The sequence below is a fragment of the Anser anser genome (genome assembly GCF_964211835.1).
Source record: "Anser anser genome assembly, chromosome: 4".
NCBI lineage: Eukaryota > Metazoa > Chordata > Aves > Anseriformes > Anatidae > Anser > Anser anser.
Window position 1 is genome coordinate 65,595,723 of NC_139724.1, and position 15,065 is coordinate 65,610,787.

Here is a 15,065-nt window from a genome sequence, read left to right on the forward strand (position 1 = left end):
GGGTTTTGTTTGTAGTCATGATTAAAAATAAACAAACAAATAAACAAAAGAGTTAATTCTTCCATATTCAATTTTAGAGACAGAAACAGACCTGAACTTAAAAGAAAAAGAGGGCAACAACTCATAATTTGTCTAGATGTTTGGATTAAGTCTTATTCACATGGTTTCCTAGCCTCCTATAAACATAGTACTAAGACTCATTTTCTGAAAACCTATCTGCGAGAAAAGTGGTCTTGGAGCAAACACCCAAAGAATCCTAAAGCAACAGGGTTTCTTAGCCTCCCCTGCCCCATTTGGCATTATAGAGGCCTCCATCTGGATAAGATTGACTGATGCCTTGCTGTTGATTTTGTCAATAACTTCATTTAAAGAATTGCTTTTCACCTGGAGGTGACTCTGGTGAATTTCATTGTAGGAGAAAACAGTTTGGTCCACTGAAATTTGACATTTTATTCCCATAGCAACTTCTCTCAGCCTTCCAGTTCAGTTATTAATGAGGTTATCCTCATAGTAACTGAGGGAGGTGAATATTCCTACTTTCTAGTTGAAAAAAAAAAAAAAAAAGATGCTTCATAGTCTGTATAGTCTGTTGTGTATTTACTGATCTCACGGGGAAGTCTATTATAACTAAAGTGGAATTTAGACCTTCTGTATTTTAGCAATACATTTTCTTAAAGATTACCTTTTCTGTTGGACATACCTGTCAACCTATTTCTCCTAGCAATAGATTTCAGAGATTCTTTTTGTCAGCTCATTCATAAGTAAGCAATACCATCAGTCAGAAACCCTCTTTTCTCAACAAAAGGGAGATACGTTTCATTACTTATGAAAAGTCTTACAGGCATTTTATACTTGAGCAGGTCCTGAAAATTTTTCTCCTTAGTTTCAATGTCACATTTACCCACTGAAAGAGCTTAAGAACAGCATAAGTCTCAGAAAGGCTTCCTTGCTATTCACTAACAGTGATAAGGTCTATTACGTCAGTTCTGTTGTTCCTTGATGATTTTTGATGTTTCCACTGTTGCTACTAAGTTAATAGCTTTTTTGAATTAAAGCTCAGTGCTGTAGCAAAACGGAACTCTTTTCATAATAACTTAATTAAAATGTTCATTGATCTTAAAAAAACTAAATTTACTGACTTGTGAATTTATAATAGTAAAATTGTATAAATTATTACTTTATAATAGAATACCTGGATGAGTGATTAAGATGATAATAGAAATTCTAATTACTTTCCACTAAACAATTTAGTCTATGCAAAAGAAACCTTTCTACACTAGAAAAAGGTTACCTGAATGTTATGTGCTAACAGAATGTAGATACAACTAACGCAGTTGCAAGATCTTAAGCTGAGGTAAACTAACCTATGGTTATCCTGAAGATTTGACAGTGCCTAACTAAGTCCTAATTATTTTGAATTGGCAATGACATCATGGCTTGGAATTAAGTTGCAATTGATGGCCATTATTACCCAATGCACCAAGCCCCATAACCTAATAATTTAAATTCTTCATGTCATATAACTCCAGTGCCAGCTTACCTGGAGAAAGAATCATGTGCTTTCATGTGGTGAGTCACAATGAAACTTGTGCACAATAAGTGAACATCCCTACAGCACTAATACAGTACTAATACATAACTGTTCCCAGCTACAACCAAAACTTTTCTGGGCTTTAGGCTGGTGTGGTTACACAGGCTCTGGCCACTGATAAACACCAACAATAGCTATATGGCAAAGGTGAGAATTTTTACATTTCGGTCCATTCTAAGGAACATCTGACTTCTGATGTTATTTTTCATAACATTAAATTAAACACCAATACATAAAATACATGATCAGTCATTACAGGCCTTTCACAACAATCTGTGGTTATTTGCTGCTTGTTGAAAAAGAGTAGTTGATTTGGTAATACAAATTCCTTTCACTTTTATGTTAAACCTAACTTTTACGTTAAACCTAAAAGTGAAAGTCCCTGTATTTGAAGTCCAATTATATTTTCAGCTTAATGTATGGATGATTGACCAGTCATTGTGTCAGAAGACCAATGAGCTGCTGAGAAAGGTTGCTTCAAAATAATGCTGCAAAAGGTTTACACTAATCTGACCCTAAGGAGCAAGACCATCTAGGTAGAACGACCATCATCAGACTCTTGCTCTCAGTCTAAGGTACCAAATTACTATTTTCAGACCGATCTAATCAACAGTCCTCCACCCCCACGGGTATGGAAGTAGCATTAGAATACTGTCTTGTCTGTGGTTCCCCTGCAAGGGCTTGGCTCTGCAGAGATTCCTCTTCTTAGTTACAGTCTCAGTCTCTTCCCCACCCCAGGTCTGCACTATCCTATAGTTCTACTTTTTTTCAGAACTTGTAGTAGATGCATTTTCATTTAAATGACATCCTGTATCAGGAAATATAAATTGAGTTGCTTTTTCACAGTATTGTTTTCCATTCATGCTTGCCACTATTGTATTTTGTCTATTTTTTCCTTTGGAGCTGTTTCAGCCACTGCTATTTTAAATCTTAGGTACCCATCAAGGGAGCTTCATCTTGGTTGTTGCCTGTACCATTACTCATCACTGGAATTTCTGAAGACCTTGCCTGATCCCTACAAAGAAGACAAGTAAAACATATCACACTCTGTGCTAATTTTTGCAGCTCACATCATCAATGGTGACGTTAAACAGACAGTCATTTTCTCCTATTTTATACTGCACTCCACATGAGGACATGTCATCAGCTTGGGTTTGATCTCTACAAGATGGGAATGCTGGCTTTTTGCAAATACAACAACAAATTTGGTGTTCCTTCTATTTTCTGCCTAGCTGTCAGGTTTATTCAGCTTTTTGTTGTTGTTGTTGTTTTGTTTTGTTAATAAGAAATAATTTTAAATCCATTAGATTAAATGAGTAACAATGTTTTCAAATATTAGCGGTTGTACATTAGACTATATTAATTTAAATCTTTCTGGCTTAGCATGTTTTTTACTATTCCTATTTATTTTCAGAAGGCAGATTGGTTGCCTTTACCTTTATTGCCTGTGCTTGCTTATGTTTGAGGAGAAAATGGAGGAATGATAGTCAGCATATTTTAGTAGAAGAGGGATGAGTGTTTGATCCCCCCTTTTGCATAAAAAAAGTCTGTAAATGTATAATACATAAACTGCAGGTTTTACAGACTGCAATGTCTATATGATAGGTATAAATTAGCAAAAATGATCAAGTTAGACCATCTCAGATTTACTTTCTTTACAATAAAATTTCTTGGAGCTGATTTACCTTTTTTTTTTTTTTCCCAATACAAAAAATGTTTTCTATAGTGCAAAGTGAGCAGGATTCTGGATGCATTCAAACTGCTCAGCTTTGACATCTTGCTCATTTGCTTAAATAGTGAAGTTGCCTGCAGACTCCCTTTGTACAGTGGCAGAACAGATCATCTGCTTTCATAGGGTTTCCTACAACAGTAAGTGAAAAAAACTTCCTTATGAAGGTGACTATCTCATTCTACTGTCCTTGAAAGTAGACTTATAATAAAACTAACCTTGTAGTATATCATGAGGTACCCCCAATTAGTTTAATCCAATCTAAAAGTCCATCTGCCACCAGAAGGGATGCTCCTGCTCTCCTCCCTGTTTTCTGTCACATGAATGATGTTGGGAAATAGAAGTGTTTTCTACTTCATTTCATTTTTAGGTTGATGGAAAACGAAATCTTTAAAAAGATAAAAAACAAATGATTTTTTTTTTCTGAAATATACTGATTTCAGCAAAGAAGCACTCAGAAATGCACACTTTCAATGCAGACACAAATGGACAATAACAGAGAAACAAAAGTGATCATAAATATTCAACAGTGAGGAATTTTGAATTTCAGTTGAGACCAAAACTTCTTCATTTTGTAATTCCTTCACTTCCTTCTCAAGTGAAAAAGACGTAAAATGGAAAACAGTCACAAAGCTAAAAGATGAGAAATCTAGATAATTATCTATTTGCTTTCCTTGGAGATAAAATTCAATTCTTAATCAAAAGATCAGAACTTTCAAACTGCTTTTGCATGCTTCACATTGGAAATATTTATTAAAAGAAACAATTTTTTTTCCTTTAATCTCGCCTTATATTAGCTCAAGCAAACCATCACAAGCAAACATTTGCTTTTCAATTACATTCTTTTTCCCAGGTACCTCAATCTGTGTGCTGCTGAAACAGAGTAAGCTGTCTGAAGACCACAGAGGCAGCATACCAAGTGCTCTGAATATGATTTATAATGGTTAAATTTTGGACAAGTTTTAGTGGCATAAAGCCAAGAAATATTTATTTCTTAACCTAATGCTCCTAAGAAAGACTGTGGCAGAGATATGCAGTCACAAGAGCTTTTCTCATTGATACGATTATCTTGTGCCATTAAACACCTCTACAGGCTCAATCATTCAGAATGCAGGAGCTGTTTCATTGAGTTGGTGTTAAAATTCTCATGGGACAATGCAACCACCGAACATTCCCACACCTACCACAGAGCAAGAGCCTTTTTGCTTTTCCCCTGTGTAATGCTCACAATAATCCCTGCCATCCCAGGAGCTTCTGATGAAGCTTCTGAAGACCTTATTAAGGTAACTTTGAGAAGATTTTAGGCATAAAAGAATGGCAGTGCTCAAATCAGAATGCTACTATGGTTTATGGCTATAGGACTTTTTGTATTGATTTCAGTGACTTGTGGACAAGTCTCTGCTATTTGTAAATCCCTCCCAGTAGCTCATGACATACGACATTCTCAAATCCTAGGTATTACTTTTTTTTTTTTTTTGGGGGGGGGGGTTGGGTGGGATGGGATGATGTGTCTCAAATTCCACAGAACAGGTATTCAGGTTGTACAATGGCACTCAGTAGTTTCAGTTTAAGCTCCTCTCAGAAAGCTGTAATGATTTGCAGCTTGTATGACTTGCCCAAGCAGCACACTTTATTTTACAGGTTTCAGCTTGCTGCTTGATATATTTTACAAACTAGATGTATTTAATGGCAATATAATTTTATTTTGCCTTATTAGAAGTGTAAACAGCTCTGGAGAGAAATTATTTCACTTAAATCCTAGGCTCAAGCAGATTCTTGTTTTCCTAGGTGTCAGAACCTCCTTGGGAATGCAAAACTGCATCTTTGTTTCTTTTCCAACATTTGCAAAATAACATTACAAAAGGTTTTATGTTCTTTTACAGCATTAAAAGGGAAAGCAGCTTTTGAGTATCAGTCCTAGCATCTTTTTCTTTGGCAGCTTGGTTGTTTTCAAATATTATGTAATGCATCACTACAGATGTTATTTTACTTCAATCTATAGTAACAGATATTTCTTAATAGAATATACAAATAAGAGATATACAACGATACTTTTCCATAGTACTAGGATTTTATCCCAGCTTCTGGCAATCTAGAGCAGAGGTTGTTACACTTCACCATGCTTTAAAGATGACGTAGCTGGGAGATATCAAAAAATACTCCCCTCCATCCCCCCCCCCCCCCCCCCCGAAAAGTAATTGAACTTTCCTCTGAATAATTTTTAATGGGAAATTAAAACTCATGGAAAATGGGAAACACTGCAAAATTAAAATGCTGTTAATTTATGTTACAAAAAGTAAGTTTTATATTGGGAAAACAAGGCTGGTTTTGGAATGGAATTCAAATTTATCTTTTCAAGCTGATTTCCTTTTGGGTCCATTTAAAGCCATACTACATTTCTGTGATAGGATACTTCTACAAAGATGTTGGATTCTGATACTCTTTTTCCTTTACAAAGACCCAAATCTTGTACCTGATTACATCTTCCATTATCCAACACACCATCACCTCTGAGTGAACAAAATGCGCATCATTCAAGTGCTAAGAGTATACCAAAGTTATGGAAGATATAGTTTGGTCAATGACCTCTGGTCATAGACGACTGAATACAGTCATAATCACAAGGCATAGATCTTCGTACTGAACAAACTGTAAAGAAACCACTCTTGATCAATCAGGAAGTCTGAAATGGAAGTTTCTCAGTATCATGTAAACATTTCATTTTGATAGAGAAAACTGAAATACATATTTCCTTTTGCAAGATTAACTCTTTTCTGAACTTCTTCAGCTGGAGTTGTAGTAGGGTGGAAGTTGATTATTTGATCTGCTTCTGATATTTTAAAATACAAAAAATGGTATCAGTTCAAAATGAAAAGTTTATTTCAAACAATAATAGGAAAGTTACTTTTAAAAATCAATAGTCATAACTATTCTTCTCCATTTGAAATAACTTTTATTTTGAGAATAGACTAATGTTCAAGTATCAGAATTTTCCATGAGACAGGAATTACACTTTCCATATGTTCAGACTGCAAACATAATCAGGCTGAAATGTGTTTTTAAATTCAAAGCAAAATTAGCTGAATTTTGAATTACATTTATCTAACATAAAAAGATCTTCAATTTTTTCTAATTGCAACTAAACTCTGGATAATTATAAAAAAAGATTAACATAATAATTAGAAACAGTTTATACTGAGACTAAAACACTCATTAAGCTTGAAGTATTGAGCGATTGTAATGCAATTTAAATGCAAGGCCCCTAAATACAATGATAAAAATGCCATGCTCCATCATTAATGAGATAAAATCAACTCTGAAACTATTTTTTTTTCTTGTCCTTCAGTTATGTAACTCTTTCTAATTAGCATGTTCCCCAATCAATTAGTATATAGGGATGGCTCATTCCACCCATAAACCTAATGAAGCTACACAGATTTTGTATTCTTTGCTAACCTCAAAGGTATGGCTGGCTTTTCTGTTCCATCAACAAAAATTTGTTTCATACTTAAACAGAATCTTTCTTCACTAGCGCATTTCCCATCAATAGAGCATGATGGAATGTGGCTCTTTATGACTACCTTAACCATTTTATGCCCCTTAATCTAATTTTTAAGCACTCGTCATGTTTCTCCTGTCTATATCCATTCCAGCTGGTGACTCCAGCTTGAGTACTAAATTGAGTACTGAATATATATGACTGTATCTACTTGGTTATTCATCTTGTGTGTTTCTGTATAGAAGTACTATAGTAATTTTAACAAGCTTTGAAGGCTGCTGAGACATACTGAGGTTCTACCAGCACAGCATAGTGGATCTCTCTGGGAAAGGCTGGAGAATCTGAAAAGTAGACACACATAAAGACTGCAGAACTAGTCTGAAACCCTAATAGCAGTGCTGTTCAGTGAGTAGAGCAGGTCTAAAGCAGGTCAAACCTTACAGGCGAAATCTAGAAAAAAAAGTGATTTAGGTATTATTATGTTTTTCTGATTCACCCAGAAGCAGGAATTATTAAAACACTCTGAAATACAGTTGCAACACCTAAGAGAGTGCTCAGACTTAAACAAAAGTCTGTTTCCTTGGCTGATGGCCTATCACATTTCCTGATTCTGTTTCCTGTGAAAATGAAGCTAGATGTCTTGAAATGCTTTGTGTTACAAATATGGCTTTATTGTACACTTCCTAACGCTTTAGAAGTCATGGTCTGGTTTTGACTACTGCCACAGAGACCAGTGGAAAGTCAGTGGGAATCAGCTAGAGAAGAAAAGCTGGGTTTAGCTCTGGAAGCTTATCAAGTTATTTATTTATTTATCTTAATTAATTATTATTATTTTTAAATAAAGTTCCTAATTTCTTTTATGTGATGCAAAGTAAGTCAGTGTTTTTCCTTTGACCACTTTCGATTGGATAGTTGCTCTTGTAGATACAAAATTATTTCAGGAATGATTATTAATTGTTTTTGGACTAATCACATAAGTATACTATCAATATCCCTCAGCTGCAGGAAGAGCAACAGCTCTGTGTAGCATCCACCTGATATACATATTGCCTCTTGAGCTAGACTTAATTTACACTCGAACAAATACTACGTAGCGTGAGAATATTTTAGAGTAGTAAAACTACAACTCAAAGGGTAGAAATGTTGGGTTCTTGTGTGATATCATAAATGAAATATAAAGATTTGTAATCTTTAAAGTAACAGTTTGCTTGTTTTGGCTTCATTCAAATCACTGTACTGTTTGTGAATAACATAGTAGAAGTAAATTCATATAAAATAATTATTTTAATACATCATTATTCATATAATGGTAATTTGTACAAAAGAAAAAAAAAACAATGAAAGAAAAAGAATAATAGTCCTTTCTATTAAAGCTATTCAGTGTTTTCACAGGATAGTTGTAAAAAAAGTAATAGTTTCTGAGGTGCAAATTTTCCCCATAGTTTACGTTATCCTTGAGGAACAGTTGAGCAAGAAAAACTTATTTTATCTTTCACCAGAAAGTTTTATATTAAATGGCTGCTCCATCAAAACTCATGCAGTTGGAAAGATGTGCCTGAGAAATGGTGTGGTCTGAAGAGGGACCTAGGTTCTGTTCTCAGCTCTGCAGAAACTTGACGTGTGTGGTTAGAGTCAATCATCTACTTATTTCTGTACCTCCACTTCCACAGCAGGATATGCATTTCATCACTTTGAAAATTGCTTTCAATCTTTATAGGGAAAACACTATTACTTGAATTGACTGTCACTACTCTCCTGAATACTTGTGTGTCTGAGCACTAAACTACTTCCTATACCTAATTTCACAGCTGCTTAGAAATGTAATAATTCCTTTTTCTACAGATAGGGGCAGAAGGTATTGAAGCACTTATCTAAGGTCACATGAGAAGGCTGTGCTAGAAGAAAGGCTCTTGTAACCAAGCTGGTCACAAACCACTGTGTTATCCTTCTAAATATGCCTGATATTTTTGAGTGAAATAATGTATTTGATCAAGTATCTGTACTAGCTAGGACCACCTTTTTTTCACTTTTTCATGGCAGGCAGGGTGAAAACTTTCATTCAGGTTGTAAGCTCCATCACCATCATCCAAGATTTTATTAGTTCTACATTAAACTACTGGAAAAAGAAACACAAGGTTATTTCAAAACCATGAAAATAATCAAAGCAAGGTATACTGGTAGTTATAATAATTAACAAAGACTTGGAGCTGTGCAATGGAATTCATTTAAGATTTATTTGAGTGTAACTAAACTTAAAGAAACAAAATTATTTTATATGCATATATATCTCATTACTGAAATTAACACGTGTCAGTCACTCTGGTACTGTATCATGCAACAGACACCGTAAACACTGATCCATTTTCTCCCTTAGTTAGCCTAATATCTTTGTTTTATTCCATAGTCTTTCTCAGCTTTTCATTAACAGTGACTTTTTTTGGTGGAAGACAGTGAGTGGAAAACACAGTTCTTCTTGATTTTTCCAAAATGTTGAAAATCAAAGAAACTGAAAAGAAATTCCCTCATATTGTTGTGGGATCACTCATAATTTCATTCTGTGGATTTGTCTTTATGAAAAAATAGCTGAAGACAATATAAACTAATTCTGGTTTCTGAAAAATGTCTATTCTCTAAAGCTGAAGTTCAAAGGTGGTATCTCAGATCACCTAAGTATGGCATAATAGTAAAATTAAAGAAATTATCAGAAAGTTGCAACATATTTTTTTTCCTTGTTGAGTAAAATATCACAGAATCATAGAATCATAGAATATCCCGAGTTGGAAGGGACCCATAAGGATCATCAAGTTCAACTCCTGGCACCGCACAGGTCTACCCAAAAGTTCAGACCATGTGACTAAGTGCACAGTCCAATCTCTTCTTAAATTCAGACAGGCTTGGTGCAGTGACTACTTCACTGGGGAGCCTGTTTCAGTGTGCAACCACCCTTTCGGTGAAGAACCTCTTCCTGATGTCCAGCCTAAACTTCCCCTGCTTCAGCTTAACATCGTTCCCGCGGGTCCTGTCACTGGTGATAACGGAGAATAGGTCTCCTGCCTCTCCACTCCCCCTTGCGAGGAAGTTGTAGACCGCAGTGAGGTCCCCCATCAACCTCCTCTTCTCCAGGCTGAACAGGCCAAGTGACCTCAGCCGCTCCTCATATGTCTTCCCCTCTAGGCCCTTCACCATCTTCGTCGCTCTCCTCTGGACACTCTCCAACAGTTTAATGTCCTTTTTGTACAGTGGTGCCCAGAACTGCACACAGTACTCAAGGTGAGGCTGCACCAGCACAGAGTAGAGTGGGACAATCACTTCCCTTGACCGACTAGCAATGCCGTGCTTGATGCATCCCAGGATACGGTTGGCCCTCCTGGCTGCCAGGGCACACTGCTGGCTCATATTCAACTTGCTGTCAACCACAGCCCCCAGATCCCTCTCTGCAGGGCTGCTCTCCATCATCTTGTCACCCAGTCTGTACATATAGCCAGGAGTCCGTATGTATAGCCAGGACAAATATGACAAACTATTTCTAAAAGGGTAATAGTTATATTAGTGTTACTGAAGAAATTGTCCTTCTGCAACCACACCGTTATCTCAGCTGGGCTTTGTGCTAGGAAAATGTCATTAGCTACAACACCAGGCTCCACAAGAGAGTTAGACATGTCATGTTTTAGAGGACAAGAATACAATACTTGTGATATCTTCTTTACACAGAGGAAAAGGCAGTGTCTGATCTTGATGATATTTTGAACATTGGAAATGCTAGAGGTCATAGAGAGCTGTAATTCTTCTCAGAATAAGTGATGACCCAGTGGTGTTGAATTTTCATTAGAAAGGAGAAAAATACATACAGAACAGAAAAAAAATAAAAATAAAAGTGTGATGAACAAAATAAGCCATAAAATCTGACAGTTGGAGATTAAAAAAGCCTGAAGAGAATGATTAGTCTAGCAACAAGGTGTCAGTAAACTTAACTTGACCTTTCATTCTTTATTAGGATTGTGGTGCTAACATGACTTCTACATGGCTGATGTGCCATTGATGGAACTGTTTCTTAAAACATCTTAATTTTGCCTCAGCTGAACTTGGCATTGGTCTTAACTGCAAAATTATCCCTTTTATTATCCTTTCCTACCATCCCAAGGGATGAACTTCACCAGTATTTGAGTATACACTGAGAGTATATTTGGATGGTCGAAAGAGATCAAGTTGTCTCAGCTTAGTGAATTAACTGTTTTCAGAAAACTGCAGTGGCTACAACTTTAGCTCACTTCAAATGCAGACTCACATGTTTTCAAATACTTCAACAGTCATTTAAGATGATCTTTCTTTTCTGTCACACAAAACATGTTGCAATCACTGTCCCTTGATTTAAGATAAGGCTTATGATACAGTGAACTACAGAAAGAAAGTACTCTTTTTTCTTAATGAAGATTTGAAAATGTTACGTCCCACTTTCTAGTCATGTTAAATATAAAAATTGAGAAAATTTGATCAATTGTAATAGTTATGTTTTTCAACCACTTATTTGACTTACTAATAGTTCATGGCCATATAACTCATGGCCAAATGCATTGTTTAATCATTTCTTTCTTATGGAAGTTCTATTTATAATTAAATCTAATAACAAAAGAAGTTGCTCTACTTGTTCAGAGCAATAAGGACCACTAGAGAAATACAGATAAACAGAATAAAAATTATATGGACAACAAAAGATGTCCTTCTCATAGCTAATAATAAATGCTTTATTTCAGTTTCATAAAAAAAAAAAAAAAAAGAAAATGAAAAAATGAAATAGTTTATCAAACTGATATATTTCAAAACCAGCCAGGCTTCAGCTCAATAATATAGTCAAGTTCTACTGAAATGTGACTTGAATTAAAACCAGATAATTATAGACTGCATCACCAGTTTTCCAGTTGTACTTGGGAGCTGGCCTCAACTGGATGCCTGCAAGGTAAAGGACAAAGTCAAAATAAACTTTCTTTAATTAAAATTTTTGTTAAAACTTAGTAAGATGAACAGAAAACATCAGAAGGCTTGAAAGCAGGGGAGTGACCTGAAGAACACCAGCTGGATGTGATGGAGGGAAAAGCTGCTGAATTTTCCACACTGAATAAAAGAATGAGATGAACATATTGTTTTGCATCTTTTCCATGCTATGTTCAATTCCTATGAAAACTTAATGATCGTCTTAAAGATTGCAGTCATACTTGGGAAGGATGACTTGTGGGAACAAGATTTAAGTTGACATGACTGTGTGGAAGGCATTATTCTAAACTGACCATCTTGACTATCACACCAGTAATGACCAACAGGAGCTCCAAGACAGCATCCCACTGCTAAAATCTGTGGGCAGGGAACAAACATGCAAGTCGTTGACAGAAAATCTTGCTTCTTTCAAACATTTGGATAGCCCTAACTCTTACACGATTCATCACAAAATTTGTTTTCCAGCAATAACAGCTTATTAATCCTTTGCAAAGTTATGCATTTTTTAATTTTAGTAACCAAATCCTAAAACTACTGTATTCACAATTAACATCTTTGCTCAAGATGAGAGTCAGCTGCTTTCAGATCTGTTAGCTCTGGATTTGATTTAGTCTCCAGCAATTACCAGGAAGATGGTTGCTATAGCTGCACTAATGAAAGGGGTAACCATGTTTCCTTGAAGACAGTGTAAGCAAGCATAAATAAACAAATGTTTAAATATATTATGTGATATTAATAGTGTAAATGAGATACCACTGCAAAAGGGAAAATAAGATTTTTGCCTCTTTCAGTGGCTTGATATACATCAACCTTACAGCACTCTACTCATAACATAGCTTGAGCTGATATAATTTTTTTATATAAATATTTAACCTATTATTAGATTTATATGATTTTCTTCTTCATCATGATGTAAGTCATATTTTATTGTACTTATTCATGTTACCACATTTTTACAGTGACAGTTTGTTTGCATAATTTTGCTGATTACTCTTACAGCAATAATAGGCATATAGTTGAAGGTACATGACTAAAGCCAGGAACATAGAAGACAAAAAAATCCTGTTAAGTTGCAGTGAACTTTGTCAACTTCAGTTCACTGAGTTTAGCTTTAAGTGAGATTCTTTTTTGACAAATGACTGTAAAATCTGTATCACACATTGTCAGGTTTGTGTTTCAATGACTCTAAATCAATTCTGTTCAGGATGTTGTTGGATTTTTTTAACCACCAGACCTACCAATGAACCAGAGATTTGAAGGTCATGCTGTGTTCAGTCTCATATAACACCAACAATAATGACACTTCTGAAAAATGAAATCTCTCACTCACTTTCACAGTAAACCACTTCAATGTTTAGGACAGACTCTGTCAGATTTTCATGAAATGGGAGTAAATCCATTCTACTGACAAGCTAAAATGAAAATTTCCCCAAAAAATTTATTCTACATCTACAAAATAGTCTTAAAATATTAGAATTATGTACTGTATTAAGGTGGCAAAGTCTAGAAGGGTTGATCCTACTAGTTCACCATGGGGCAAGCTTTCATCACTATAAAAGAATATGGTAATCACTGCATGGTGATTACTTGAAAAATACTATCCTTATATCACTACATATTCTGTTAACAGGTAGTATTTATTACTTGAATTATTCAATACCCACTTAAAAGATATTATTGTTCTAAAAAACACTGAGCAGTTTTCTCTTATAGATGTGTAATTGTAACCTTGTCTTGTTACTTGGTTAAGACAGGTTAATTGTCTTGTTTCTTGATTAAGGCAGGGGTATGGTTATTTTGGCGATACTGGGCATTGGATGCATTGGGCCAACATGGATTGATGAATAAAATTAATGGAACTTGTTTTAATGGAAACTTTTTGTTAGCTATTAAATATATTTGGTGTTTTAAGGGTAGAAGGTAAATATCACATGGTAAAATGACATTAATTGGAATCATTGTCATTTCTTTTGTTATCTGTTTTCTGATTCTGACTTAGCACTCTACAAACTGTACTCCTTCTCTTCTCTCCTTTGTTTTGCAGTTAACTTTGACCATTTTCAAATATTGCGGGCTATTGGGAAGGGGAGTTTTGGAAAGGTAAGAATCAATTTATTTTTAGCAGTTAAAAATCTAATAGAGAATTCATTTGTTTTTCCATCCTTGATCAGGTTAAAGGAATGTACGTTTGTAGTCTTTTGCTTCTAAAGAACATCTCATCACAACCATACTGACTCTCATTATTCATTAAACCATTTCTGTTACAATGTATTCACTCAGCTAATTGATTAAAAAATGATTATAATAATTAAGCCTTTTCAATGGGGATTAGGAAAGTTTAGAAATCAGTCCCCAAGACAAGAATATACAAAAAAGTAAGAGCATACTACTTTTTTAGACAGTCCACCAGAGCTCTTGTTCTGAAGTCTTTGGACTCATTCATGTCTCTAAAATAATTGAAATATTTTAAAGGCACTTTGCATAGATTAAACGCACTTCAGACTGTATAAACTGACATACACTGTAATTATGATCATTGAGTAAATGTTTGTTTAATTCAATGGGCTTTTGCTGAAACAGAGAAGATTAATGGTTTGTTTACACATGAGTAGATGACCTTTCTTTGCTATAATAAAGACTATAACAAGGTTTTAAATTTTAATATGGGTAAATACAAGGCCATGCAGCCAGAGAAAATCATATTATAAAAGCATTAGAAACCATTACTTGCAGGAATACATTTGGATGTGAAATATAACTTCAGTTACTGATCAAGCAATCTCTCTCTAGATCTTATTTTAAATGATTCTTCAATATATGCCAGATGAGTGCTAGTGAGATACTGTATTTACACATTAAACTCTTACATAGGATTTTGTTGGCTTTTGGTCTTCCATGCATAAAAATGACTTCCAGTTTGCAGTAGGCTGAAATACTTTGTGAAGAACCTCATGGTCCTTCATGGTATGGTCTTTATCTGGTTCAGTATATTCCAAGAGAAGCCCTCTCTGAAGTCAACAGGAGAATATACTGCTATCACAAAATACAGGTTAAGAATCCCTTAAAAGTAAGGGCAGCTGGAGATTTGTGACTGTTTATTATCACAATACGCTGATGGAATATCATGTCAAACCAAATAGAGGTCCATTGCTGGACTGAAGTTAGGTCCAGAATAAACTATTAAAGGTATATCTAAATTATGCTGGTCATCACAAAGATTACCGCACCCATCTTTCCTCGAAACCTTCCCATTCACA

At 35.1% G+C, this 15,065-nt stretch overlaps 1 protein-coding gene across 7 annotated transcripts in view; it reads left to right on the forward strand.

The window, feature by feature from the left end:
- STK32B (serine/threonine kinase 32B) overlaps window positions 1-15,065 on the forward strand; it is a 175,333-nt gene that overhangs the window by 15,608 nt on the left and 144,660 nt on the right. For all 7 annotated transcript variants that reach the window (XM_083834983.1, XM_083834979.1, XM_083834977.1 and 4 more), the window contains exon 2: window positions 13,853-13,908. Coding sequence is in view for 6 of the 7 variants with exons in the window: in XM_083834979.1 (XP_083691105.1) it covers window positions 13,853-13,908 (56 nt within the window). In the remaining variant the exon portion in view is untranslated. The remainder of the gene's footprint in view (window positions 1-13,852; window positions 13,909-15,065) is intronic.